The 24061-nt window shown below is 45.1% G+C and overlaps 1 protein-coding gene and 1 long non-coding RNA gene across 2 annotated transcripts in view; one reads left to right on the top strand and one right to left on the bottom strand.

Annotated features, from left to right (window-relative positions):
* Nucleotides 1–877: 877 nt before the first annotated feature.
* LOC134293071 (uncharacterized) lies at nucleotides 878–18553 on the bottom strand. The gene is made up of 2 exons (XR_010000125.1): nucleotides 18443–18553; nucleotides 878–4743 (listed from the first exon to the last, which is right to left on the bottom strand). It is a non-coding gene; the product is annotated as an uncharacterized LOC134293071 (long non-coding RNA).
* The window catches only part of efna2 (ephrin A2), a 40487-nt gene continuing 20985 nt past the window's right edge, over nucleotides 4560–24061 (top strand). Inside the window, exon 1 of the mRNA XM_062959543.1 lies at nucleotides 4560–4767. Within this exon, the coding sequence (XP_062815613.1) occupies nucleotides 4560–4767 (208 nt within the window). The remainder of the gene's footprint in view (nucleotides 4768–24061) is intronic.

Genomic DNA, 24061 nt, shown 5'->3' with positions numbered 1-24061 from the left:
AAGCCTGAAAGGCAATGCCTTCTTAATGAAATAGACTACTGGTTCTGCAAAGGTATGCTATGATCCAGCAAGAACTATTCTTAATGAAATTGAAAGCTAGATTATTTTTTTAATAATATGGAAAAAATTAACGAAACATTAAGAGACAATTAGAGAATGGGCCAACGATGGTTCAAATTACATTGCCGGTCGCTCTGTGAGACAACGTCTCGGAATGCGTCTCAAAAAGAGAGAACAATCCGATATAAATCCGATATAAGATTCAAAACGATTTTTTGGACATACCTAATATATATGCATGTAACTGAAACTCCAGGATGGTTGGGTTTTTCATCCGCAAGAGTAGAAATGCATTACCCTTCGCTGTACATGCATACATACATACATACAAAGATGCATCAGCCCGGCTTCGAGATCTATAACTCTCCATGAGCCATTTCGGGGCCCAGCGGCAGACAAGGCCGCATCTCCATTTAAATAGAGCCGGTGGTGCCGCTGAGCGTCCCACTGTGCCCAGAAGTGGCAATTGAGCACAATGGGGCGGGATGCTTTCCCCCGGATCCTCCGACGGACATGCACCGCTGTGTGTGTAATGCAACCGCGGCAGGAGAGAGACAGAGAGACGGACTCACTCCGAAAGAGAGGCAAGGAAAATTCCTTTGGGAGGGATTGGATCCAGCCGCCAAACACAAGCAAAGATATGAACGAGGAGGCTGCGGTGGTTTGCTCTTGCCAGAGTCCGCAGGGAAGGTCCCATTTATATAGGGGCTCTCACATACCAGAGGGTAATTGAGGTTTTATGGATTGTTAGGTTCTCTTCTTCCAGTTGTGCTGTGGGTCAGTCTTCCACCAGAAAAAGCACCAAGACACACGCTGGTAGATTTGAACAGGTTTTATTGTACAGAATACCAGAACCTTCTCTTTGGCCCATTTATAAAGGGGCTCTCACATACCAGAGGGTAATTGAGGTTTTATGGCTGGCCCGTTTTATGGCTGGCATTTGTTCTTTGTCAGCCGACCAGAGATGTCAAAGGTTGGAGATCATGACAGAGACAAAGTGGGCGGGACCTAAAGGGGGCAGGGCCTACCCTTCTGACCAGCAACAAGGGTTAAAAACGGCCCTTCCTCGTTCTCTAATTTGGACTTTCTTTTTCAGGTTTTTTGTTTGAAAGACATAGATTGGATGACTATGTCTTTTGCGGCCAAATTTGGTGTGATTTGGTTCAGTGGTTTTGTTGTTTGCTCCATCGGAAAAACGCACATTATATATATGATTTTTGTTGAAGCAAAGTTTGTATACACTAAAGCATCAGAAAGCCAAAGTGGTTTCAAGCAAAAGGTAGGCTTGCACTCCTTTTATCTTGGGCTGGACTCCTGCTCCCATCCAGCCTCAACGTGCAGCTGAACGTCTCTCAGAGATTTATTTAAGTCTAACGAGATTGTCGGTATCCTCTCGGATTTCCTTTAATGCCCTTTTTCATACCTGGTTTTACTCTTTCCAAAATGATTCCCAGTCAGTAAATCCCAAGGTGATCTTTCTGCTCACATTAGACACTGGGAGATGTGTGCGAGTCAGACCAAAGGAAATCCTTGCAGGCTCAAGAGATGGGCCCTTCCGCTCCATGGCTTTGTGTGGTTGTCTTTGGTTTCAGAGCAACAGCAGATGACGACAGTCCTCTTGGTGTTCAGTCCTCCACGTCGCATGTATTGATAAACTTCAGAGTGTTTAGATACAGACAGTAATCCACTAGACAGCCAATTTCTGTTCCAGATATAGAACCACAAAGCCCGAGTCAGGGCTGAGCCTCTATATTTCTCCTGAGAGGCCTTTTAGGACTAAAGGGACGGGCTAGGGGTGGGGGCGGGGCCTCCTTCAAAGAACCCGAGACAGGGCTGAGCCTCTATATCTCTCTTGAGAGGCCTTTTAGGACTAAAGGGTGGGGCTAGGGTGGGGGCGGGGCCTCTTCCCAAGAGCATGAGACAGGGCTGAGCCTCTATACCTTTCCTGAGAGGCCTTTTAGGACTAAAGGGCGGGGCTAGGGCGGGGGTGGGGCCTCTTCCCAAGAGCATGAGACAGGGCTGAGCCTCTATACCTTTCCTGAGAGGCCTTTTAGGACTAAAGGGCGGGGCTAGGGCGGGGGTGGGGCCTCTTCCCAAGAGCATGAGACAGGGCTGAGCCTCTATATCTCTCCTGAGAGGCCTTTTAGGACTAAAGGGTGGGGCTAGGGGCGGGGCCTCTTCCCAAGAGCCTCTGTATACCTCCCTTGAGGTGCTTGTTAGAACATGGGGCGGGGTATAGAGGCCCACCCACTTTAGCCCCGCCCCCTGTTATCTGGCAGGCACTGCAGGACAGGGATAGAAGCTCAGCCCTGACTCAGAGCTCGTAACCCTGCCCATCCCAGTCCTGGCTGTCCATTTATGGCCCCGCCCACCTCCCCCTCCCAGCCCTGCCTCTTGGACTAGGGGAGAGGCTCAGCCCCGCCCTCTTGAGCAGGAGCCACGCCCACCCTTCTAAGCCACGCCCCCTTCCAGGGCGCTGAGTCATATTTTTTCTGGAAAAGGGACTGTAGGCCAAATAAGTTTGGGAACCACTCATTTAGTCCAACAGGAGAATGCAACTCCTCTTTAAGTATGACACCCAAGTGTTTTTTTTCAAGACCGCCAGTGGTGGAATGTGCAGTGAAAGAGGTCCGCTAAAAAGTTATTCGTAATGTTTAGGGAGACTCTATTTCCTTGTCTACATCTCGGGAAATGTGAGTTCCATCTCCTACACAATAGGGTTGTGCACGCAGGGTAAACCTTCTCCCATTTTGTGTCCCAGCTTTCGGTGGTGGCCTGCACCTGAGCGCCTCTTACTCTAGAGTAGAAAGAGGCGCTCAGCTGCAGGCACTGGCAGGAACACACACTTTTCGAGCCTGGCTGCACGCCATGCAACACACGCACTCTCTTTTCCAAGCTTTGGACAGCTTCTGTTCGACGTCCCCTGAAAGCCAAACCGTATGAACCACGACACCTGCCTCTTTGAATGCAGGCCTAGCGTGCGCTTCCCCTGGATTTCCTAATCCCTTAATCTCTCTGTCCCAAAATTATAAGAAAAAGAAGAGAATGAAACAGAGGAACGAAACCCATCTTCCTGAGCGATATGTGCCTCTGAATATAATACCCGCGATGTCGAGGAACGATCTCTCCCTCCCTTCCTCGTCGGCGGTTGCCAGTTTATTAATTTTAAGAGGTGCTCGCTTTAATCTTGTAAAGTTAATGGGAGGAAGGGAGATTAAGGGGATCACGTGGACGGGAAGGCGGTCGGTTCTGGAGTGTCTCCGGCAAAAGCTGAAATCCGCTCAGCAGAAGGGAAGGGGTGGGAAAGGGTGCCGCCGATTACCTTGGCATCGCGTGGGGGGTGCGACAGCCTGTGTTGGTCGCACACAAGCTATGTTGTGGTGGTCGCACACGAGGCATTCAAGCTATGTGTATAAAGTTTAACCAAAGGGTTTTGTGTTTAGATTTGGGTCCCATCTCTGAGACATCCTGTTTTATGTCTACTGACCCGTTTTGTATCCTGGCTTTAGATGGGTCCCCGATCCGTTTTTTGGGAGGGCAGATATCTGTTTTCGCTCTGGAGTGCTGAAAGATCCATTTTTTATCAGCTCATTATGAGGGACTTCCCAGGCTCCCCTTCCTGTCATAGGTTGTTTCTACTCTAAAGGAGAGGTGCTCAGCTGCAGGCACTGGCGTGTGCTTTAAAAAACCTTCTTACCTGTTTCTCTACTCTGGAGGAGAGGCAGCCGCCACACACCACATAGTACTCTCCAAGGCAAGGAGGCAAGTTCTGTTTCTTACTCTAGAGGAGGCGCTTGGCTGCAGGCAGGCTACACACCACACACACCCTCTCCAAGGCAAGGAGGCAAGTTCTGTTTCTTACTCTAGAGGAGGCGCTTGGCTGCAGGCAGGCTACACACCACACACACCCTCTCCAAGGCAAGGAGGCAAGTTCTGTTTCTTACTGTAGAGTAGGCGCTCGGCTGCAGGCAGGCTACACACCACACACACTCTCTCCAAGGCAAGGAGGCAAGTTCTGTTTCTTACTGTAGAGGTGGCGCTCGGCTGCAGGCAGGCTACACACCACACACACTCTCTCCAAGGCAAGGAGGCAAGTTCTGTTTCTTACTGTAGAGTAGGTGCTCGGCTGCAGGCAGGCTACACACCACACACACCCTCTCCAAGGCAAGGAGGCAAGTTCTGTTTCTTACTGTAGAGGTGGCGCTCGGCTGCAGGCAGGCTGCACGCTGCAAGGCAAGGAGGCAAGTTGTGTTTCTTACTGTAGTTGGCGCTCGGCTGCAGGCAGACTGCAACCACACACACACTCTGCAAGGCAAGGAGGCAAATTGTGTTTCTTACTGTAGTTCACGCTCGGCTGCAGGCATTCCAAGTTATTTTCACTTCGTTAACTCTTCCTCGCTGTTTCCCACCACAGGTTCCACCAGAGCGACTACACCGTGGAAGTGAGCATCAACGACTACCTGGATATCTATTGCCCGCACTACGAGAGGCCTTTCCCCATGGACCGCATGGAGCGCTACATCCTCTACATGGTCAACTACGAGGGTCACGACTCCTGCGACCACCGGCAAAACGGCTTCAAGCGCTGGGAGTGCAACCGGCCCGACTCGCCCAATGGGCCGCTGAAGTTCTCCGAAAAGTTCCAGCTCTTCACCCCGTTCTCCTTGGGGTTCGAATTCCGGCCTGGGCACGAATATTATTATATATGTAAGTACCACGTATTTAATGCCAAGAACATAATAATAAAACAAAAACAGTACATATCAATTAAAACTATAAAAATACATCATTAAAATAAATTATAACATTTAAAACATATATAAATCAGATCCATTTGTCTAAAAACCTCATGCTTTGCTACTCTGCTGCTGAATACGCATGAATAATACATCCCAACAAATGATTCCTTCCCCCAGGCAGGAAGCGGCCAGGCTTTGAAGTTGCAAGGCCATTGGATGCTAATCAAGCTGGCCAATTGCAATCTTCAAGCAGACAAGAGTTCTTTCTCCCACCCTGGACATTATTCCACAGATATATAAACCCCCCTTGCCTAGTTTCCCACAGACCTCACAACCTCTGAGGATGCCTGTTATAGATGTGGGTGAAACGTCAGGAGAGAATGCTTCTGGAACGTGGCTGTACAGCCCAGATAATTCACAGCAACCCAGTGATTCCGGCCATGGAAGACTCAGAGAAAACTCGAATGTATGGATTATTATTTCCCTCTTATTTAGGGGGATAGTGAAGGGACAATAAGCCAGAAAATAGTAAACTTTTGCTTATGTAGCTTTGCCTCTGTATATGCCCCTCCCTTCCTGTGAGCTGGTGCCTTTCTCCATGAAGTTTCAAGGAGAGAAGAAAGCTCAGAGTAAACAAGTGAGGTCACAGGTATCATTTATGCCAAGTAGGTGTGGAAAGTGAGGAAGACCCTCAGCCATTGGTCAATTTTAGATAAGCCAAAGGTATTTATTCTTTGTTGGCTAGAACAAGTTTTAGAGAGAGAAGAAAGCTCAGAGTAAACAAGTGAGGTCACAGGTATCATTTATGCCAAGTAGGTGTGGAAGGTGAGGAAGACCCTCAGCCATTGGTCAATTTTAGATAAGCCAAAAGTATATATTCTTTGTTGCGACAGCCATTTGCATGGTACGGACCCATTAGAGTGGGTGCCTACGGCTACGAAGAAAGCTCAGAGTAAACAAGTGAGGCCACAGGTACCATTTATGCCAAGTAGGTGTGGAAGGTGAGGAAGATCAGCCATTGGTCAATTTTAGATAAGCCAAAAGTGTATATTCTTTGTTGCGACAGCCATTTGCATGGTACGGACCCATTAGAGTGGGTGGCTACGGCTACGAAGAAAGCTCAAGAGTAAACAAGTGAGGACACAGGTATCATTTATGCCAATAGGTGTGGAAGGTGAGGAAGATCCTCAGCCATTAGTCAATTTTAGATAAGCCAAAAGTATATAATCTTTGTTGCGACAGCCATTTGCATGGTACGGACCCATTAGAGTGGGTGGCTACGGCTACGAAGAAAGCTCAGAGTAAACAAGTGAGGCCACAGGTATCATTTATGCCAAGTAGGTGTGGAAGGTGAGGAAGATCCTCAGCCATTGGTCAATTTTAGATAAGCCAAAAGTGTATATTCTTTGTTGCGACAGCCATTTGCATGGTACGGACCCATTAGAGTGGGTGCCTACGGCTACGAAGAAAGCTCAGAGTAAACAAGTGAGGACACAGGTATCATTTATGCCAATAGGTGTGGAAGGTGTGGAAGATCCTCAGCCATTGGTCAATTTTGGATAAGCCAAAGGTATATATTCTTTTTTTCTTTTTTTTTTTGCTACGCACATGTTGCGACAGCCATTTGCATGGTACGGACCCATGCTGCCCTTTGAAACTGTCGGGAGCTGGTGTTCTCTTTGCTGAGCTGGAATTTTAACCCCAGTCTTTTCCTCTTCCCTGGAAAGAGGGAAGAATTTGCACTCGTGACCCAAATCTGAACTCTAGCGGGGCCTGTTTATGTGGAGCATCCCACTCTCTGCAGTGCTCTCCTTTCGCCCCCGACTCCTTTCAAAAACAGAAAATGAAAATAAATGAACGCTCTTAAATCAGGGACGTCGTCGTAATGGGTGGTCCGGGGAGCTAATTTCAAGCCTTTGATTGTTTTTCCCTGCCAGTAACCCAGCAGGCCAGAGGACCCGGCGGGAGGCCCGAGTTCAAATCATTTACATGGAATATTCCTGAAAGGTTCGAGAAAAACGAGACTTTCCTCTCTCTCTCTTGGTTTATTTTTACTTTTTCTTGGAATACAAACCCCAGCTGGGGCTGGGCATTTGCTGTGCCCAATTTGCTCGGGTGCCGGCGGACTCATTAATTGGCTCTGCGGCTTCCCGTTTTATTTCGTTCTTATTTTTAAACCGAGAGGAGGAAGGAGGGGTTGGATGGGGACGGCATCATTTCCCTTTAAAACTGAACTTGGGCTGCATTACGTCACCCAAAGACATGGTGATCCAAAACAGTAAAAGGGATCTTGTGCTTGAGGTTCAAAGTATATAATATGCTACCATATATACTGTTAATGTGGGATTTGTGTATTGATAGTGTTTAAATGAAATTTGTGTCTTGTCTGTATTGCATACTGATTGCATCATCCAGAGTGTACTATAGTCTGGAAAGAGTTAATTGCTAAGAAGCTGTGTTGACCTTGATGTGTGGCCGGAACTGGGGAGTGTCCAGACACAAGTGTGTATGCATTACTGATTGCATCAGTTCGGTTCTGTATTGAGTGCTGTCTGCCTAGAGTGAGAGTCAAGTCCTTTGTTTGTCTACAAGTCTGTTTGTCTTGTACAGTAAAACTTTGTATATAGTTTTACCAGCGTCTCTGGGTGTCTCTTCGTTCTGCGTTCCACTGACTCCATCCAACTACTGCTGCGCTGCGAATTACTCTGACATATGGTTATGGGCCCAGTTCCCAGACTGACCAGTATTCTAGACTGGCCCTGATTCCAGACTGGACTGGAGTTTGGAGTGGAGACATATACCTGGAGTTGCCTGAGTTTGCATTTTCATAGTGGATCTTTTTTTCCCCCCGGCTCCATTTCCCTAATACTCTCGATCTTTTCTTCTTGTGCATTTGGCTTTTTTGGCCTAAATGCAGAATTCTTCAATTGCATGTATTGAACTATATCCTATTACTTTCAACCCAGTTTTCTAGTTTATCAGTGTATTATTATTTTTATTTATTTATCGTGCTAGGAGCAAATTGAAGGTACAGTTATAACGTATTTTTAAAAAACAGAGTTAAAACTTGACACTATGTTAGATTTCCTTATCTTGTTTGCTGTGTCATACAATACAATAATAATAATAATAATACTAATAATAATAATAATAATAATACTAATAATAATAATAATAATAAAAATATCTGCCTAGAAGATCAGGGGGCAGAGGACTCTTACAAGTAAAACAAACAGTCAAAGAAGAAGAATATGCCCTGGCAGAATATGTAAAGCAAAGTGAAGAACCTGCTTTGATTGAAGTCAAAAATCAGAAACTCCTCAAAGCACAGCGGACAAAAAACCCGTACAAGTACAAGAAAACCGCACTACAAACTAGAGCTGACAGCTGGCACAACAAAACATTGCATGGAAAATTCCTTGGCAAAATTGAAGGAAAAGCTGACAAGGAGAAGACCTGGCTATGGCTCACAAATGGGACCCTGAAGAAGGAGACAGAAGGCCTGATCCTTGCAGCCCAGGAGCAAGACATCAGGACAAAGGCCATTCAGGCCAAGATCGAAAAATGCTGATGACCCAAAATGCAGACTGTGCAAGGAAACCGACGAAACCATGGATCATAACCTCAGCTGCTGTAAGAAAATTGCACAGACAGACTACAAACAGAGGCACAACTATGTGGCCCAAGTGATTCATTGGAACTTATGCCTCAAGTACCACCTCCCAGCAGTAAAGAACTGGTGGGATCACAAACCTGCAAAAGTCTTGGAAAATGAGCACGCAAAGATACGGTGGGACTTCCGAATCCAGACTGACAAAGTTCTGGGACACAACACACCAGACATTACAGTTGTGGAAAAGAAAAGGTTTGGATCATTGATGTCGCCATCCCGGGTGACAGTCGCATTGATGAAAAACAACAGGAAAAACTCAGCCGCTATCAGGACCTCAAGATTGAACTTCAAAGACTCTGGCAGAAACCAGTGCAGGTGGTCCCGGTGGGTGCCGTGCCAAAAGATCTCAGCCGGCATTTGGAAACAATAGACATTGACAATATTACGATCTGCTAACTGCAAAAGGCCACCCGACTGGGATCTGTGCGCATCATCCGAAAATACATCACACAGTCCTAAACACTTGGGAATTGTCCGACTTGTGATTTTGTGAAACGAAATCCAGCATATCTATCTTGTTTGCTGTGACATAATAATAATAATAATAATAATAATAATAATAATAATAATAATAATAATAATAATAATAATAATAATTTATTTCTGATAGCCACCTCCATCTCCCTGAAGGGACTCGGGGCAGCTCACATGAGGACAAGCCCTGAAAACATCAGTTTGATGTCCAATTAAAACATTAAAACAGAATTAACATAATGTTTTTAGAACATCTTAAAATAAACACAACCATATCGATTAAAAAGCGAATTATTTAGGTTGCATGGAGTTCTTTCTCCCATCCTGGACATTATTCCGCAGATATAGAAACCCCACTTGCCTAATTTCCAACAGGCCTCACAACCTCTGAGGATGCCTGCCGTAGATGTGGGCAAAACGTCAGGAGAGAGTGCTTCAGGAACAAGGCCATATTGCTCGAAAAACTCATCCCCTTCTCGCTTTCCTTTTTTTTTTTTACTTTCCTTCCTTCTTTCTGTCACCCACCCTTTCTTATCTCTTTCTTTCCGAGTTATCCCTTTTTCCTCTCCGGCTCTGATCCCCATTCTCTCTCTCTCTCTCTCTCTGTCTCGTTCTCTTTTTCTCTCCACCCGGAAAAAAAGGAAGCAGACACTCTTGCGGGAAGTCTGATCGCTTACAGAGGCTTTTGGAAATTAGGTCAAGGCCCCCGCAAAATCAGGTCAACGAGTCGCAAGAGAAGCTATACTGGATGAGACCCCCAAGGGCCATCTAGTCCAACCCCTGCCTATCCAGACTCTCTCCCCATAAAGCACCCCACAGTGTGATGGTCTTCGGAGGTCCCTTTCCTTACCGATGGTCTTATGAGATCATCTAGATGGTCTTTGGAGGTCTCTTTCCTTACCGATGGTCTTATGAGATCATCTAGATGGTCTTTGAAGGTCTCTTTGCTTACCTGTGGTCTTATGAGACCATCTAGATGGTCTTTGGAGGTCTCTTTGCTTACCTATTGTCTTATGAGATCATCTAGATGGTCTTTGGAGGTCTCTTTGCTTACCTATGGTCTTATGAGATCATCTAGATGGTCTTTGGAGGTCTCTTTGCTTACCTGTTGTCTTATGAGATCATCTAGATGGTCTTTGGAGGTCTCTTTGCTTACCTATTGTCTTATGAGATCATCTAGATGGTCTTTGGAGGTCTCTTTGCTTACCTATGGTCTTATGAGATCATCTAGATGGTCTTTGGAGGTCTCTTTGCTTACCTATTGTCTTATGAGATCATCTAGATGGTCTTTGGAGGTCTCTTTGCTTACCTGTGGTCTTATGAGACGATCTAGATGGTCTTTGGAGGTCTCTTTCCTTACCTGTGCTCTTATGAGATCATCTCGATGGTCTTTGGAGGTCTCTTTGCTCACCTATGGTCTTATGAGACCATCTAGATGGTCTTTGGAGGTCTCTTTGCTTACCTATGGTCTTATGAGACCATCTAGATGGTCTTTGGAGGTCTCTTTGCTTACCTATGGTCTTATGAGGTCATCTAGATGGTCTTTGGAGGTCTCTTTGCTTACTGATGGTCTTATGAGATCATCTCGATGGTCTTTGGAGGTCTCTTTGCTTACTGATGGTCTTATGAGATCATCTAGATGGTCTTTGGAGGTCTCTTTGCTTACCTGTGGTCTTATGAGACCATCTAGATGGTCTTTGGAGGTCTCTTTGCTTACCTATGGTCTTATGAGACCATCTAGATGGTCTTTGGAGGTCTCTTTGCTTACCTATGGTCTTATGAGATCATCTAGATGGTCTTTGGAGGTCTCTTTGCTTACTGATGGTCTTATGAGATCATCTCGATGGTCTTTGGAGGTCTCTTTGCTTACTGATGGTCTTATGAGATCATCTAGATGGTCTTTGGAGGTCTCTTTCCTTACCTATGGTCTTATGAGACCCTCTAGATGGTCTTTGGAGGTCTCTTTCCTTACCAATGGTCTTATGAGATCATCTAGATGGTCTTTAGAGTTCTCTTTGCTTACCTATGGTCTTATGAGACCATCTAGATGGTCTTTGGAGGTCTCTTTGCTTACCTATGGTCTTATGAGATCATCTAGATGGTCTTTGGAGGTCTCTTTGCTTACCTATGGTCTTATGAGACCATCTAGATGGTCTTTGGAGGTCTCTTTGCTTACCTATGGTCTTATGAGATCATCTAGATGGTCTTTGGAGGTCTCTTTGCTTACCTATGGTCTTATGAGACCATCTAGATGGTCTTTGGAGGTCTCTTTGCTTACCTATGGTCTTATGAGACCATCTAGATGGTCTTTGGAGGTCTCTTTGCTTACCTATGGTCTTATGAGACCATCTAGATGGTCTTTGGAGGTCTCTTTGCTTACCTATGTCTTATGAGACCATCTAGATGGTCTTTGGAGGTCTCTTTGCTTACCTATGGTCTTATGAGATCATCTCGATGGTCTTTGGAGGTCTCTTTGCTCACCTATGGTCTTATGAGACCATCTAGATGGTCTTTGGAGGTCTCTTTGCTTACCTATGGTCTTATGAGACCATCTAGATGGTCTTTGGAGGTCTCTTTGCTTACCTATGGTCTTATGAGATTATCTCGATGGTCTTTGGAGGTCTCTTTGTTCACCTATGGTCTTATGAGACCATCTAGATGGTCTTTGGAGGTCTCTTTGCTCACCTATGGTCTTATGAGACCATCTAGATGGTCTTTGGGGGTCTCTTTGCTTACTGATGGTCTTATGAGATCATCTCGATGGTCTTTGGAGGTCTCTTTGCTTACTGATGGACTTATGAGATCATCTCGATGGTCTTTGGAGGTCTCTTTGCTTACTGATGGTCTTATGAGATCATCTAGATGGTCTTTGGAGGTCTCTTTGCTTACCTATGGTCTTATGAGATCATCTCGATGGTCTTTGGAGGTCTCTTTGCTTACCTATGGTCTTATGAGATCATCTCGATGGTCTTTGGAGGTCTCTTTGCTCACCTATGGCCTTATGAGACCATCTAGATGGTCTTTGGAGGTCTCTTTTCTTACTGATGGTCTTATGAGATCATCTAGATGGTCTTTGAAGGTCTCTTTGCTTACCTATGGTCTTATGAGATCATCTCGATGGTCTTTGGAGGTCTCTTTGCTCACCTATGGTCTTATGAGACCATCTAGATGGTCTTTGGAGGTCTCTTTTCTTACTGATGGTCTTATGAGATCATCTAGATGGTCTTTGGAGGTCTCTTTGCTTACCTATTGTCTTATGAGATCATCTAGATGGTCTTTGGAGGTCTCTTTGCTTACCTATTGTCTTATGAGATCATCTAGATGGTCTTTGGAGGTCTCTTTGCTTACCTATTGTCTTATGAGATCATCTAGATGGTCTTTGGAGGTCTCTTTGCTTACCTGTGGTCTTATGAGACGATCTAGATGGTCTTTGGAGGTCTCTTTCCTTACCTGTGCTCTTATGAGATCATCTCGATGGTCTTTGGAGGTCTCTTTGCTCACCTATGGTCTTATGAGACCATCTAGATGGTCTTTGGAGGTCTCTTTGCTTACCTATGGTCTTATGAGACCATCTAGATGGTCTTTGGAGGTCTCTTTGCTTACCTATGGTCTTATGAGATCATCTAGATGGTCTTTGGAGGTCTCTTTGCTTACTGATGGTCTTATGAGATCATCTCGATGGTCTTTGGAGGTCTCTTTGCTTACTGATGGTCTTATGAGATCATCTAGATGGTCTTTGGAGGTCTCTTTCCTTACCTATGGTCTTATGAGACCCTCTAGATGGTCTTTGGAGGTCTCTTTCCTTACCAATGGTCTTATGAGATCATCTAGATGGTCTTTAGAGTTCTCTTTGCTTACCTATGGTCTTATGAGACCATCTAGATGGTCTTTGGAGGTCTCTTTGCTTACCTATGGTCTTATGAGATCATCTAGATGGTCTTTGGAGGTCTCTTTGCTTACCTATGGTCTTATGAGACCATCTAGATGGTCTTTGGAGGTCTCTTTGCTTACCTATGGTCTTATGAGATCATCTAGATGGTCTTTGGAGGTCTCTTTGCTTACCTATGGTCTTATGAGACCATCTAGATGGTCTTTGGAGGTCTCTTTGCTTACCTATGGTCTTATGAGACCATCTAGATGGTCTTTGGAGGTCTCTTTGCTTACCTATGGTCTTATGAGACCATCTAGATGGTCTTTGGAGGTCTCTTTGCTTACCTATGTCTTATGAGACCATCTAGATGGTCTTTGGAGGTCTCTTTGCTTACCTATGGTCTTATGAGATCATCTCGATGGTCTTTGGAGGTCTCTTTGCTCACCTATGGTCTTATGAGACCATCTAGATGGTCTTTGGAGGTCTCTTTGCTTACCTATGGTCTTATGAGACCATCTAGATGGTCTTTGGAGGTCTCTTTGCTTACCTATGGTCTTATGAGATTATCTCGATGGTCTTTGGAGGTCTCTTTGTTCACCTATGGTCTTATGAGACCATCTAGATGGTCTTTGGAGGTCTCTTTGCTCACCTATGGTCTTATGAGACCATCTAGATGGTCTTTGGGGGTCTCTTTGCTTACTGATGGTCTTATGAGATCATCTAGATGGTCTTTGGAGGTCTCTTTGCTTACTGATGGTCTTATGAGATCATCTAGATGGTCTTTGGAGGTCTCTTTGCTTACCTATGGTCTTATGAGATCATCTAGATGGTCTTTGGAGGTCTCTTTGCTTACTGATGGACTTATGAGATCATCTCGATGGTCTTTGGAGGTCTCTTTGCTTACTGATGGTCTTATGAGATCATCTAGATGGTCTTTGGAGGTCTCTTTGCTTACCTATGGTCTTATGAGATCATCTCGATGGTCTTTGGAGGTCTCTTTGCTTACCTATGGTCTTATGAGATCATCTCGATGGTCTTTGGAGGTCTCTTTGCTTACCTATGGTCTTATGAGACCATCTAGATGGTCTTTGGAGGTCTCTTTTCTTACTGATGGTCTTATGAGATCATCTAGATGGTCTTTGAAGGTCTCTTTGCTTACCTATGGTCTTATGAGATCATCACGATGGTCTTTGGAGGTCTCTTTGCTCACCTATGGTCTTATGAGACCATCTAGATGGTCTTTGGAGGTCTCTTTTCTTACTGATGGTCTTATGAGATCATCTAGATGGTCTTTGAAGGTCTCTTTGCTTACCTGTGGTCTTATGAGATCATCTAGATGGTCTTTGAAGGTCTCTTTGCTTACCTGTGGTCTTATGAGATGATCTAGATGGTCTTTGGAGGTCTCTTTGCTTACCTGTGGTCTTATGAGATCATCTAGATGGTCTTTGGAGGTCTCTTTGCTTACCTATGGTCTTATGAGATCATCTAGATGGTCTTTGGAGGTCTCTTTGCTTACTGATGGTCTTATGGGATCATCTAGATGGTCTTTGGAGGTCTCTTTGCTTACCTATGGTCTTATGAGACCATCTAGATGGTCTTTGGAGGTCTCTTTGCTTACCTATGGTCTTATGAGACCATCTAGATGGTCTTTGGAGGTCTCTTTGCTTACCTATGGTCTTATGAGATCATCTAGATGGTCTTTGGAGGTCTCTTTGCTTACTGATGGTCTTATGAGACCATCTAGATGGTCTTTGGAGGTCTCTTTGCTTACCTATGGTCTTATGAGATCATCTAGATGGTCTTTGGAGGTCTCTTTGCTTACCTATGGTCTTATGAGATCATCTAGATGGTCTTTGGAGGTCTCTTTGCTTACCTATTGTCTTGTGAGATCATCTAGATGGTCTTTGGAGGTCTCTTTGCTTACCTATGGTCTTATGAGATCATCTAGATGGTCTTTGGAGGTCTCTTTCCTTACCGATGGTCTTATGAGATCATCTAGATGGTCTTTGGAGGTCTCTTTCCTTACCTATGGTCTTATGAGACCCTCTAGATGGTCTTTGGAGGTCTCTTTCCTTACCGATGGTCTTATGAGATCATCTAGATGGTCTTTGGAGGTCTCTTTCCTTACCTATGGTCTTATGAGACCCTCTAGATGGTCTTTGGAGGTATCCTTGCTTACCTATGGTCTTATGAGATCATCTAGATGGTCTTTGGAGGTCTCTTTCCTTACCTATGGTCTTATGAGACCCTCTAGATGGTCTTTGGAGGTATCCTTGCTTACCTATGGTCTTATGAGATCATCTAGATGGTCTTTGGAGGTCCCTTTGCTTACCTATAGTCTTCTGAGACCATCTAGATGGTCTTTGGGGGTCTCTTTGCTTACTTATGTTCTTATGAGACCAACCTAATGGTTTTTGGAAGTCTCTATGAGATACTCGCAAGAACACCTCAGCAAGCAAGAGTCCAAAAGTGGCAGGCTAAAACCCAGAACCACAATCAGTAAGCCTGCCACTTTTGGACTCTTGCTTGCTGATGTGTTCCTGCGAGAATCTCTGTGGATCTTAGGAAGCTGTTTCTTGATTTACTTGAATTACTTTTAATCACTTTTTTTTTAATTAAAGCAGTGTACTTCTGCCCAACCATGTCAATAACACACCCACAAAAATAGGAGAAGTGAGACAATGGAGCGACTGGGATTGTATCAGATGCAGATATTTGAACACATGGCATTTGGTGCCGAGGGGAGGGGGAAGAGGCCAAATGGTAATTTAATATAGATTTAATATAGATAAAAGGCCCAAATTAAGAGGGCCGAGAAACAGATAATTTAAAACAAGAGACGGGGGGAATTGGAGGAAAAGATGAGTTCCGCTTGATATTCCCTTTTAAAATACCAAGTCAATTGAATCAATGGAACTTTCTGTAACTGTGCAGCAGTGAGTTTCAAACAAAAAACAATGACATTTTAATGTCATCTAGCGATAAAGTCCTCTGGACTTGGGGCACCAAATCGGCGTGAGAAAAGTCAATCATCTTTCGGAAACACAGTATTTCCTCTTTTGATGAATTGATGAATATAGCTTTCAAATAACTAGCCACGTATCGGGAGCACAAATCATTAGTTACTTGTAACTCGACGCCAGGAATAATTACTTGCAGTACAGAACAAGCAAAGAGTTATTTACTGCAAATAATTTACAATGAAATCCGACTTGCAATAGTTAGGACTTACTGTATATACTCGAGTATAAGCCTAGTTTTTAATCCCCTTTTTAAGACTGAAAAAGCCTCCCCTCGGCTTATACTCAGGTGAGGGTCCTGGTTGGCTTATATTTGGGTCAGCTTATACTCGAGAATATATGGTACATTTATTATTTTTCTCTATTATTATTGGTATTATTACATTTATTATTTTTCTCTATTATTATTGGTATTATTCCAGTTGTTATTTTTCTCTATTACTGTTGCTACTATTACACTTATTTTACTCTATTTATTATTATTATTATTATTATTATTATTATTATTATTATTATTATTATTAATAATAATACATTTATTATTTCACTCTGATCTTATTATTATTATTATTGCATTTATATCAGTGTAACGGCATCAATTGCCACTTGTAAGCCGCCCTGAGTCCCCTCGGGTGAGAAGGGCGGGATATAAATAATTGAAATAAATAAATAAATAAATAAATATTATTTTTCTCTATTATTATTGGTATTACTACATTTATTATTTTTCTCTATTATTATTGGTATTATTACATTTATTATTTTTCTCTATTATTATTGGTATTATTACGTTTATTATTTTTCTCTATTATTGTATTACTACATTTATTATTTTTCTCTGTTATTGTTGGTATTATTACATTTATTGTTTTTCTCTGTTATTATTGATATTATTACATTTGTTATTTTTCTCTATTATTATTGGTATTATTACATTTATTATTTTTCTCTGTTATTGTTGCTACTACAGTAGAGTCTCACTTATCCAAGCTAAACGGGCCGGCAGAAGCTTGGATAAGTGAATATCTTGGATAATAAGGAGGGATTAAGGAAAAGCCTATTAAACATCAAATTAGGTTATGATTTGACAAATTAAGCACCAAAACATCGTGTTTTACAACAAATTTGACAGAAAAAGAAGTTCAATACGCAGTCATGTTAAGTTTTAATTACTGTATTTACGACTTTAGCACCAAAATATCACAATATATTGTAAACATTGACTACAAAAATGGCTTGGATTATCCAGAGGCTTGGATAAGTGAGACTCTCCCGTACCCGTATGTCTTCCAAGGTTTGGGGCAGGGGCCATTCCCACGCATGCGCACATAGCTGTTTTTGGATTTTGGGATTTTGAGGGACATGGACTTCGAACTGTGTTTTGGTTTTGTCGTCTAAACACAGTGGGGAGGACCATGTGTTTTGTTGCCAAGTTTTGTGGTTCTGGGTTTTGTAGTTTTGCTGTTTTTATTAAGGTAGAAATTGACAGAACAGGTTTATATATAGAGAGATTATAACTGTACCCTCGGAGCCCCTGGTGGCGCAGTGTGTTAAAGCTGAGCTACTGAACTTGTGGACCAAAAGGTTCGAATCTGGGAAGCAGAGCGAGCGCCCGCTGCTAGCCCCAGCTTCTGTCAACCTAGCAGTTCGAAAACATACAAATGTGAATTGATCAATAGGTTCCTCTTTGGCGGGAAGGTAACGGCACTCCGTGCAGTCATGCCAGTGGCCACATGACCTTGGAGGTGTCTATGGACGACGTCGGCTCTTTGGCTTAGAAATGGAGATGAGCACCAACCCCCAGAGTCGGACACGACTGGACTTAACGTCAGGGAAAAACCTTTACCTTTGCTTCTGACACGATAAATAAATAAGTTAGTAATTAAGACTTCAATTCCACAAAAAGCGTATCGCCGATTTACCCATTTGCCATAGAATGTAGGAAATGACCTGCTTTGGGCTGTAGTTTGAGCATAGAGGCCCAGCCACGTATTTTGGCATCTTGCAACAGAATGCCATCCAAAAAAAAAACCAAAGCTAATATTTATTAAAATGTAAGTTCTCATTTCCAAAAGATCGCACAGAATGGGTGCCCGTCTCAAGGTCGGACTTGGAGACAGAAAATGCCACATCACAGCATCCGCGCTTGAACCAATCGCCCCTTCCTCGCAATCAATAAAGAAATGTTAAAATAATAATAACATTATTAATTAAAAATCCGCGACCCCGGAGCTCTCGCCAACACCGAATCCCGCCCGGCTCGGTCCGGCGACACACGTTATCTTTCTTCCCATTTTACCCCCGACTCTCCCTTGCATCTGTTTTTCAGCCCTCTTAATTTGTTCCTTTTATCTATATTAAATTACATTTTTCCTCTCTCTGTGTGTGTAAAATGTCACTTGTGAAATAGCTACATCTCCTACTCTCCCTTCCTTTCTCCCCCCTCTCCGGATTCTTATTAATGTGGTTAGGGAGCGATTACACAGGAGTAAATACCGAAACCCATCGCGGCTAAGCCAGTTAGAATTCACGTCATGTGGAACATTAGAAATTACGCTTCTTTGAGGGCAGCCGTATTTAGCAGACATGAAAGAAACAGCATTACCTCTGTTGGCAGCTTGCAAATTGGAATTCCATTAACCTTCCAGGCATTGGCGGCGGTTCTAGGTCAAGGTTAAGCGGCGGCTTTTCCGGACGGGACTGCGGAGTGGGCGGCGGCGAGGAACGGAAGAGTCCAGAGCCAAACTGGCTGGACGCCAAGGGCTTACTTTTCAGTCCGACCGAAATTCATGATTCAGCAAAGCCTGTGAATCCTCAGCCTGCTCACTTTCTCTCAAATGTCCCGGTTCCTCTTGCCTCCTTCCGCTTTCCCCCTTTTGCCCTCTTCCAATGGAATGAAGGCTCTTTGACCCCATTTTAAATTACCATAGTCCCTAATAATAATAATAATAATAATAATAATAATAATAATAATAATAACAACAACAACAACAACTTCAGTACAAGAAAACCGCACTGCAAACTAGAGCTGACAGTTGTGGAAAAGGAAAAGGTTTGGATCATTGATGTCGCCATACCAGGTGACAGTCGCATTTGTCCAAACCAAACTCCATGCAGTTTTCAGTGCTAAAAATTCGGACAGTGTTGGTCAGAGACTGGATTTCAGTTTCCGTTTTCCCATACAGCTTCAGGTCATCCATGTACATCAGATGCGAAATTTTGTGAGATTTCTTAGATGTTGTCCAGCTGTAATACTTTTATTTTATTATGACACAGCAAACAAGATCGATATGCTGGATTTCGTATCACAAAATCACAAGTCGAACACTTCCCAAGTGTCTAGGACTGTGTGATGTATTTTCGGATGATGCGTGCAGATCCCAGCAGGGTGGCCTTTTGCAGTTGGCAGATCGTGATTTTGTCAATGTCTATCGTTTCCAAATGCCGGCTGAGATCTTTTGGCAAGGCACCCAGTGTGCCCATCACCACCGGGACCACCTGCACTGGTTTCTGCCAGAGTCTTTGAAGTTCAATCTTGAGGTCCTGAGAGCAGCTGAGTTTTTCCTGTTGTTTCCTCAGCCCTGTCTCCGGCACTTGGGAAGAGGCCCCGCCCCTCCCTTGGCCCCGCCCCATCTCCTAATAGGTGCCATCACCGCCTCCCTGGATCACTGCAATGCCCACCAGGGGGCGGTAGCGCCCACTTTGGGAATCACTGCTCTACAGTGTGATGGCAAATGAACTGAAAGAATACTGAGTCCAACTGATAGATATTCAACAGTGTGATGAAGGTAGGGAAATCATCCGTTTCATTTCAACACGGATTCTGACTGAGCTCTTCTCTGCCAAATCCTTCCCTGCTTCAATGGAATGAAGACCCAAGCCTTTGAAACATTCTGCTAGGGGTATGGTGTCGTTAGCGTATCTCAAATGGTCAATGTTCTTTCCTCTCGTTTCTCGTCCTCTTCTTCCAAGCCTGATTTCACTTTATGTAGGAAACAGTCATTGTAGTAGTTTATAGACATGTCCAAAAATCGTTTTGAATTGTATATCGGAATAATTGCGGATTGTTCTCGCTTTTTGATACGCATTCCGAGACATTGTCTCACAGCGCAACCAGCAATGTAATTCGAACCATTGTTGGCCCATTCTCTAATTGTCTCTTAATGTTTCGTTAATTCCCCCCCTCCCCCCAATTTTTTAAAATATATATATTTAAAAATATTTTTAAAAATTTTTTGTTTCTGCAACCTACCTTGAATGGGAGCTTAGCGCAGCCTAACATGGCTGCCGCTCCCCAGCCAATCAGAAGCTTCCACGATGGACGCAAAGGTGGGGGCTAATGTCCTCTGCGTCCACATGGAAGATTGCCATATTGCGCATGCGCGTCCGCCATTTTAGAAACATTTAGATTCATTACGAATTTTCGGAAATATCCGAAATTTTTGGGTGAAAAAATTGGAAATACTTTCTATATCGAAGCACCAGCGCCCCCTACTTTAGAAACTTTTTTTCATCGATCGGACATGCCTAGTAGTTAAACAGAGAGAAGGATGAGATGCAACTTTGCCTGACCCCCATCCCATGAAAACCCAAAGCGGCTCCCCACTAAGGACCCAGGACAATAACACAACCAGAGCAGACGAGATTTAGAGTTTCGGACTACAACTCCTGGGATCACCTTGGCCGCTGGGATGCTGGGAGTTGCATGCCTATTATTCCCAAGCTTTTATACATCCAGGGGATACAGAATAGAGGATGACAGGAACAATGGGAGAGATGAAGAACGGAATGAAGTATCCGGAAGAGGGGCAAGTTCTAGCCCAGCATCCAACGCCATTGAATTTCCCGCTGGCCTTTGTCCGGCTCTTTCTTCAGACCAGTTTCCTGGGGTCCGGGGTTTTTTGTGCCAGGAGAAAGACCCCCTGGGTCAATATGCAAATGAGAGGGGGTGTGGCTATGTAAATGAGGCCATTTCCCCCTTGAGAAAGCCCCATAAAGAAAGGTGACATCTCCGTCGCATTGTGTCTTCTCCAACAACAATGCTGCCCTTCTCGCTGGGGCTGGAAGCGGTAGAAAGGGGGGCAGGAATTAAAAAGCAACCCCTCTCTATTGTCGGGGATCAATATCTCAGCAAGACACCGAGAACCATATTGTTATGTCCTGGGAACAGCTGCCCGCCTTTGCCGAGGAGCTTGGCAATGCTTTCGAGCCTTCGAGTTGGAAAGAGACCCCAAGGACCATCTAGTCTAACCCCTCCCACAGCAAAGAGATACAGTTAAACTGGCAAGTCAACATACACATAGAATACAGGTTAGCAAATAGGTGCATGTGATTGTGCTGAGCATGTTCAGACTCAGGACTCCATTTTGTAATCAGTCTGTTTAACACCTCAGTGGAGGCGTACGTGTCTATGTGTTGTCGAAGGCTTTCATGGCCGGAATCACAAGATTGTGGTGTGTTTTCCAGACTGTATGGCCACGTTCCAGAAGTATTTTCTCCTGATGTTTTGCCCACATTTATGAGGAATGCCAGGAGAAAATACTTCTGGAACATGGCCATACAGCCCGGAAAATACACCACAACCCAATATTGTGTTTGTGCTGAATGTGGGTTGGTAGTGCTGTCATTTGCTATCAAGTCAACTCTGGGAGCCTCCGGTGGCCTAGGGGATAAAAGCCTTGTGACTTGAAGGTTGGGTTGCTGACCTGAAGGCTGCCAGGTTCGAATCCCACCCGGGGAGAGCACGGATGAGCTCCCTCTATCAGCTCCAGCTCCATGCGGGGACATGAGAGAAGCCTCCCACAAGGATGGTAATAGCATCAAAAAAACATCCGGGCGTCCCCTGGGCAACGTCCTTGCAGACGGCCAATTCTCTCACTCCAGAAGCAACTCCGGTTGCTCCTGACACGAAAAAAAATCAACTCTGAATGATAGATCTTTAAGATTCTCCAGACATCTATCACACTCAGGTCTTGCAAATTCAGGACAGTCTGCTTGTTTTCTTTGCCCTTCCACTACTTAGCATTATATCCTTTTCTGATCATTTTGACTCCTGATACAACGTAAGTACGACAGCCGCATCTTGACTTCTAGGGAGAGAGTTCAGGCCAGTGCTTCCCGAACTTATTTGGCTTACTTATTTGATTACTCAGCACCACCTGAAAAGGGGGCGTGGCTTAGAGGGGTGGGTGTGGCTCCTGATCAAGAGGGCGGGGCTGAGCCTCTCCCCTAGTCCAAGATGGAGGGCTGTGAGGGGAGGTGGGCGTCATGGGACTGGGATGGACAGAGTTACGAGCTCTGAGGCAGGGCTGAGCTTCTATCTGTGTCCTGCGGCGCCGGCCGGGACACGGGGTGGGGCTAGAGGACGGGGCGGGGCCTCTTCTCAAGTGCCTGACAAGACTGAACCTCTATACCCCGCCCCCGTGTTCTAGCAAGCGCCTCAGGGGAGGTATAGAGGCTCAACCCTGGGAAGAGGCCCCGCCCTTTAGTCCTAAAAGGCCTCTCAGGAGAGATATAGAGGCTCAGTCCTATCTCAAGCTCTTGGAAGGAGGCCCTCCCCCCTTCCCCAGCTCCGCCCTCTGTGTCCCAACAAGAGTCTCAGGAGATGAATAGATTCTCAGCCCTGTCTCACGCTCTTGGAAGGAGGCCCCGCCCCCTTCCCTAGCTCCGCCCTCTGTGTCTCAACAAGCGCCTCAGGAGAGGTATAGAGGCTCAGCCCTGTCTCGGGCTCTTGGGAAGAAGCCACGCCCACTCCTCTAGCTCCGCCCCCTGTGTGTCCTTACAGGCGACTCAGGTGCTCAGCCATGTCTCTGGCACCTGGGAAGAGGCCCCGCCCCTCCCCTGGCCCCGCCCCCGTGTCCTAATAGGTGCCATCACTGCCCCCCTGGATCGCTGCAGCACCCACCGGGGAGCGGTTTCATGTAAATGTTAAACAGCATGTGGGACAGAACTGAACCCTGAAGGACCCCACAAACCACTGGCCAGAGAGTCGGAGTCCCCATCTGGGTACGGCCCTCCAGTAAGGACCGGAGCCACCGTAGAACAGTGCCCCCAAGCCCCATCCCAGAGCACTGGCCCAGAAGGATACCATGGTTGGTGGTATCGAAGGCCACTGAGAAGTCCATCCTACAGCTATACTCCTTGACCGCGGCCGTAGTTTAAACACTGAAGTATACTCTGCCCCTTAGTACCTTTCAAGTCTTTTCCGACTTACGGCAAACCAATCACAGGGTTTTTCTGGAGCTGAGAGAGTGTGACTTGCCCCAGATCAGAGCCGGTTCAACATTTTCACTTATCCAACGCTTTTATTTTTCAGTGATTGGTTTTGGGGGGGGGGGGCAAAATTCTGTTCGCCTACACTTGAAAATTACCCAGGGCCGGCTCTGCCCCAGATCACCCAATGGGTTTCTGTAGTTGAGTGGGAACTCTAACCCAGGTATCTGACGTTAGTCCAACACTCAATCCAATACTCCACAGAGAGTTATATTTTATTTATTTATTTATTTACAACATTTTTTACCCCGCCTTTCTCACCCGAGGGAACTCTAGGCGGCTTTGCAACACCCGGCAAGATTCAATGCCAAACAATCCATAAAATAACAACACATTTAAGGAAACAAGACCGCATTTTCTCCATACCTCTGACAAAACTCTAAAAACGGATTAGAAACATCTGCCGTCCCCGAATACCGAAAACAGCCACCACCTGGAGAAAGATGGTTGGTTTGATGTGAGAAAGCCTTTCTTTAGGGATGACGTTTTTCTAACAGTTGTGGACGGGCGAAGGCAGGGATGGAAGGATGAAATGTCAGCCTCGCTTGCCACTGGGACAGGAAACGGCATCCTTTTCTTCCGACAGGATGTCCCCTGCTCTGCTGTCAAATCGGATCCGTTTCGGAGTGGGCTCCAAACCCATCTTCTCAGATCCAGCTCCCCGTTTTCATTCTCCTCCTATTGTTCTCCCCACCGGACCGGGGGCCCTAATCCGGGCGGATTTCACGCCCCGAAGCGTTCCCACCCAGCCCTCCTTTTCAGACGGGCGGACTTTTGCTCCCGCTTTCTCTCGGCCTGCGTGCCGCCAACCAACCTTTCTCTCGGGATGACAGAACGCCCGCCGAAAGCATGTCATTTGCCTTGGCAGGTTTTTATTGGGGTGGGAACCGGACGTGTCTGAGGATGTTTGGGCGCTCGCTCGGAAGCTTTGGTCGCGGCAGATGATCAAAGA

Source organism: Anolis carolinensis, unplaced genomic scaffold (assembly GCF_035594765.1).
Source record: "Anolis carolinensis isolate JA03-04 unplaced genomic scaffold, rAnoCar3.1.pri scaffold_7, whole genome shotgun sequence".
Classification (NCBI taxonomy): Eukaryota; Metazoa; Chordata; class Lepidosauria; order Squamata; family Dactyloidae; genus Anolis; species Anolis carolinensis.
The sequence above is the reverse complement of the archived record's forward strand: the minus strand, read 5'-3'. Positions and strand labels throughout refer to the sequence as shown.